This window comes from Nannobrachium achirus, assembly GCF_963921795.1.
Source record: "Nannobrachium achirus genome assembly, chromosome: 12".
NCBI classification, from domain to species: domain Eukaryota; kingdom Metazoa; phylum Chordata; class Actinopteri; order Myctophiformes; family Myctophidae; genus Nannobrachium; species Nannobrachium achirus.
Genome location: NC_137832.1, coordinates 32828462 through 32834372, shown reverse-complemented (window position 1 = coordinate 32834372; position 5911 = coordinate 32828462). Strand labels below are relative to the sequence as shown.

The following is a 5911-nucleotide window of genomic DNA, read 5'->3' as shown; positions in this document are numbered from 1 at the left end:
TGATATCTCTCTCTATATACAGTACAGTAGAAGTACATTCCAAGCATGCAACAAACTAGCTTTGATTTGACATCGTTTTCCACCTTTTAGTGCGTTTACTGCGATTATAGAATCTAATATGATAACACAACACAGCATCCATGAGATGAGCTAACCAATGCTCTTTAAAATAAATCTGCCAGAACTGCTGCCACTGTGAATAGCTTTTAAAGATCTTAAGACATTAAGATCCTCAGTATTAATTTTAATCCGAGGGCTCTATTTTGGGCTAGGTGAACTGGGGTGAGAGAGGCGAGCAGAATATGGGATAATCTCCTGTGGTGCAGTGATGTGTTGCCCTCCCCTGTTTGTGTTTGGTGTTTTGTGGACACTGCATCAGTGTGGAAGGAATGGTGCAGTAGCTGTTGTGTCATTATTACCAAATCAGGTCAAGTCTGAGGACTGCAAGTTCCGCAACTTGCACCGCCTGCCGCCTGCCTGCTTATACAAACGGTGTACAGAAAGGTACGGACTTATCCATTGCTATTTTTATCACTTTAGTTGGTGGAGGCCAATATTACACAAACCTGTTTCACCTTGGTATGAATCCCTTGAGCAGGACAATATACAGTATTTTAGCATGTTTCTTGTCCCACACATGACAATGGTTAATTGCTAGTATCCAACAAAACTCGATGTCATGCACAGAGAATATTGAAAGCATAATATTCATTTAGGTTTCTCCTTCATAAAAGGCTCAATGATTGGTCAACTAGATAGATTATTACGCATAATATTGCCAGGTTCTGTTTGGCTCCTCCCTGGACATCATCAAACCGTCTCTGAGCAGACATTCGACCAGGAGGTCTTCACAGCAGTCATTCTGCAGACGTCCATCTGTGATTTTAATTTGGTGATTATGAACTGGGCTTATGAACTGGGCTTTGTACTGTGAAATGTTTTTTTCTCAGAACCAGTGCCAGATGTATTAGATGCATTTGTTATTCCCTCCAGAGATCATTTTCCATCATCTGTGCTTGGCACTTTGTTTGAGGTGCGTCAGATTGATTGTTGATGACTCTGCACAAGGACATAAGTTTGCTCTGTGGAGAATGCATATTTCTGGGGCTTTCCTTCCATGACATTGTGGAAATTACCAGTATGCCATTGTGCTGAGAAAGCTCTGTGCTCTTAAAGCCAATGAAAAGTGATAATTTGATTATCCATTTCAATTCAATGTTATTTATATAGTGCCAAATCACAACAGGTTTTCTCATAACACGTACGAGCCATGTACCAAATGAGCTTGGCTATGGTGGCAAAGAAAAACTCCTGGCTCTGGCTGGGTGGCTATCTACCTTGACCTAAGGTTCAGTCTGGACACTCATGAATTGAACTGAAAATATGAATGAATAAAATATAATGAATATACAATTAGCAATGCATTTATTTTGGTATGGATCTGCTTTTAGGCACTCTGAAAGTGCACGCTAAACCTTCAGAATCTCCCATAAAAGAAAGATCCAAAACAACAGGTGGTAGCAGCAGCAGGGACACAAGGCAAGTGGCACAGACAGCAGTACGCACTACGCAGCAGCAAATAGCAAGGAGGAACTAGAAATACTGTTCCTACAAAACAGTGAGGGCTCGCTGCTCTCTCATTGGCTAAAGGCCCTGCCTTTGTAATGTCTGACAGTTTTTTGAGGAGAATAACCTTAGTATATAAAGATTTGGGAGAACATACTGGCCTGGGAAAACATACGCTTTCAGCGAGCCCAGAAATAGCATAACATACTGATATAACATACTGGTCTCGACAATGTGTTGTTGTTATTTATATCAGGTCGCACTTGTTGGTGATGATGTCACCTAGAACGCTACTCCTCATTGGCTAAGGGCCCTGCCTTTGTACTGTCGGTAATATTTTTTAGGAGAATAAACTTGACCTACAGTATAAAGATTTGGTATAACATACTGGTCTCGCCTTTCAGCGAGCCCACAATGAGCAATGTGTCTATAGGTAGATATCTATCTATCTCTAATGATCTATCGAGTTGAGCAATCAGTAAGCTTTGTATGAATGTGAAATTTATATGGATTATGCCTTCAATATTCTTTGTCCATCATGACGCCCAACAGTGTAATTGGATACAAACCTTCAATCACTGTCTTGTAGGTTAGCACGCATAAAACACTCAAATATGTTTTCCAGCATGAGGGCTGTATGAGGTCTGTATGATTTTGGAGACATCTATATGTGTGCCTCCACCCACTAAGTGTGCTGAAAATAGCACTGGATTGCACCTCTCCTCCCACATCGGCACACATTGAGTCCCCAAAATACCAAACAATCACAGTTGGGAAAGAACACACCACTCCTCCTCCGGAAATTGTCGGTTCACACATTTGCTCTATGCCTCACGCCAATCCACGTGCCCCAAAATAGGGCCCGCATGTCTTGCTTTCATTACCTGTACTGCCCCCCCCCCCCCCTTTTTTTTTTACATCCCTCTCTTTCGCTTAATCCCTTCTACCTTCTGTCCCTATTGTATTTCTGTCACTCTGTGTCTATCATACTCTTTCCCTTTCCCTGTTTCCATTTCTCTCTCAGTCTCTTTATCTCTCTCCTGCACTCTCTGGGTGGTGTCTGGTGCGTCTCACAGTCTCCTGTGTAGTTGAGGATCTGAGGGACAGCCACTGGCTCCACGCGGTGCTTCCTTTATGACCAGTTAATGAAACATCTCCCTGAGACATCCCAGTTTCAGCATTTAGCCACATGCCACGCTATACAGCCGCGGCTGCAGCCCTGGCAACGACCTCCCACAGAGACTGATATTAAAAGTGTCTAATCGCCAACCAATCAGGTCTTTCTTTTTTTTCATGTGACAGAGAGGTGATGTGGGGAGAAAAGAGAAGGGGGGGGGGGTTTGGGGGATTTGCAGCTGAAAGACGGCAATGTCTCTGCTACGCACTTTATCTTTTGAAGAATATTTCTTAAAAGCTTGTTCCAACAGTAGAGGTTAATATTTTATTTGAGAGAACGACTCAGACTGTGTGGCTTTTGAAGGCGGTAATATGAAAGAAGCACCATGTCAAATGAAATGATAGGAGCTGTCTCGTCCGGCACATAAAGAACCCTCGGGAAATTTGTTATCTCTCTCCCCAAGGACGGTGATTACTTTCGTCTGTTTGTGTTCTCTATTAACTGCCGGGCCTTCAGAGAAGCTGTACCTTTGAGTATCTTGGTGTATATTAGGTAGGCTACATGTCGACGTGTGGCATAGAAGTTTCCTTTGTTTCTGATTCGGGTGTATTTTAAATCCTGTTTTACTCTGCTGCTGGTGCTATGACTGATCATACAAGGACAATGTGCTCTCATCAGGATTACATTTTGAATCATGATTGATTGATTGAAGACTTTATTAGAAGTTTGCATAGGAAAAGGTACAGTTTCATGACGGTCTACTAAAAGGAGATCCATGAAAAGACTAAGCTTATTTCCACTGGAAACCATTGAAGTATCTCATATAACATTGAATGACAGACAAATAGAACACAGTACTATGCAGTAGATATGTAAAGAAAAAGAAAAAAGAAAAACAGTAAGTCTAAATAAACAGTATATACAAAGAAGGGGCAGGGGAGGGTAGGGTTGGGCTAGGTTAGTTTTTTACCAGTTGCGAATGGCTGCTGCCTGTAAGTGATTCTTCAGGGCAATTTTAAAGGATGCTAACATGATTCTTATTTCATTTTATTGTATCCTCATTGCATCCTGTATATCAGTGGTTTTCAAAGTGGATTCCAGAAATTCTGTGGGTTCCTTATGGGGGTCTAAATTGACCCATACAAGTCTGTAACCATTGCTAGTTCTCTCTTTTCTTCTATTCTCCTCTGCTCTTCCCATGCCTCTTGGTGCACCTCTAATAACCGATCTTTTCAGCCATACAAGCTGTAGAATAGAAAACCAATGAGTGGCTTTGTGTGTATCACGCCCATATATGGTCATTTTAGTCCAGAATGAACAAGCTTTTTCAAAAACAGAATGTCCGTTTAATTACCATATATGGTGATCTCAGTCCAGAATGAACAGGGTTTTTCAAAAACACAATGTATGTCACCTCATGTCCATATATGGTCACTCCAGGCCAGAATGAACAGGTTTTTCCTGTCCCGTACGTGCAAAATATCAGTCCAGAATGAATAGGCTTTTTCAAAAAGCAAAATGTGTGTTCCATGTCCATATATGGTCATTTCAGTTCAGAATGAATAGGCTTTATCTGTTTGCCAGACCCATGAAATGGGTAGGCCTACATAAGCAAATGTCGGTCCGGGTTTTCTATATAAAGGGTATATATGATGATGACATGATGATGACATGCCTACAAAAGGCATGATGTCATAAATGATGATGACAGACAGGGGGTCTGGCACAACCAGGTTGACCTGGTCTAGTTTATCTGTCCTGTACGTCCAGAATATGTGTGCGGTGTCCCTCCCGGTCAGATGAATGGATACTTTGAGGATTGGTCAAGCTTCACATGATAATTTGGCCTTCAGGTTTTATCTGTCTTGTACATGCAATAGGTCTCACCTATTGCAGCAATGACAAATAGCCGCATAAGAGCAAAAGCAAAGGCACAATAAGAATATACAGATGCTAACAGAATGGTAAAAAGGAGTAGGCAGACAAGAGTAAATACATTGAAAATCTAGCAGAAGTTGAAAAATGTAGTAGGCCACAAAGATAACAGAAACTGAAATAATTATAGAGGGATGCAGTTGACAAACAACTAAGAGACCAGCAAGCAGGACTTTTTATATATTTTTTTAAAACCTATTATACCGGCTGTCATACAGGCTCTCCAGACAATTCTATACTAAGATTCACCGCTTCACTTCGAACCGAGGTTTGATTTTTACTTTATATTTTCGTACAAGAGTGCGTGCAAAAATAGCAAAAGTGGGGGCGCCCGCTGGCCTACTGGTCCAGGCATTTAATAGGCATGGATGTCTGGTGGCGTCACCGGTTCGATTCCCGATCCGGACAACCTTTGGCGAGGGTCACTCCCCATCTCTCCCCCCATTTCCTGTCAGTCTGTGGGTCTGTGTTTCTCTGTGAGTTTTATAAATATTTAACTGCCGAAAAATATACTAAGACTCCCTAAATCGGGAGATAAGCGACCGTCAGATCGCATACACAAACTTTAGAAGGCAATGGTAGCCAATCAGGAGGGAATATGGGAAATGGGACAGATCCATGTTGATGACATGACTTTAGAGATACTGTGTACCGCTTTGTGTGATTTTAGAGCAAAATCTGCAGGAGCAGTGCAGTCCAAAAATGTGTTTTGCAAAAATCGGCCTGATGGTGACGCTAGATGGGACAGATGCATGTTGCTGACATGACTGTAGAGATACTGTGTACCGCTTTGCGTGATTTTAGGGCAAAATCTGTAGGAGCAGTGTCCAAAAATGTGTTTGAAAAAATCGCCCTGATGGTGGCTATATTGGACAGATCCATGTTGATGACATGGATCCACTGGAAGAAGGCTCTCCATTTCTTGAAAAGTAACGGACATACAAGGTTTCTGCAGCGATGCTATCCCGAGCCACCTCTGGCTGTGAATGAGCACTGGATGTAATTTGGACCAGTGCTTCGAGGCAGTATAATTCCTCTCTCTCTCTCTCTCTCTCTCTCTCTCTCTCTCTCTCTCTCTCTCTCTCTCTCTCTCTCTCTCTCTCTCTTTCTCGCTTCTAATCAGTGAAATATTGTCCGTTCCCCCGAAGGTTTGAGGGAGGCTTGAGTAGAGGTGGACCGTCTGTCTGTCAACGATCTGTAATGAGTTTCCGTCTGCCGTTGCCTCTATCAATTTCAATCTGGGCTGTCACCATTGACACAGGGATGAAAGACAGATGGTTGTATTGAGTGCAT

The 5911-nt window shown here is 42.2% G+C and overlaps 1 protein-coding gene across 1 annotated transcript in view; it reads left to right on the top strand.

The window, feature by feature from the left end:
* Positions 1–2704, top strand: part of stpg2 (sperm-tail PG-rich repeat containing 2) — a gene marked incomplete at both ends in the record, with an annotated part of 40737 nt that extends 38033 nt beyond the window's left edge. The window contains one exon of the mRNA XM_080738581.1: positions 2643–2704. Within this exon, the coding sequence (XP_080594707.1) occupies positions 2643–2704 (62 nt within the window). The remainder of the gene's footprint in view (positions 1–2642) is intronic.
* Positions 2705–5911: the final 3207 nt, after the last annotated feature.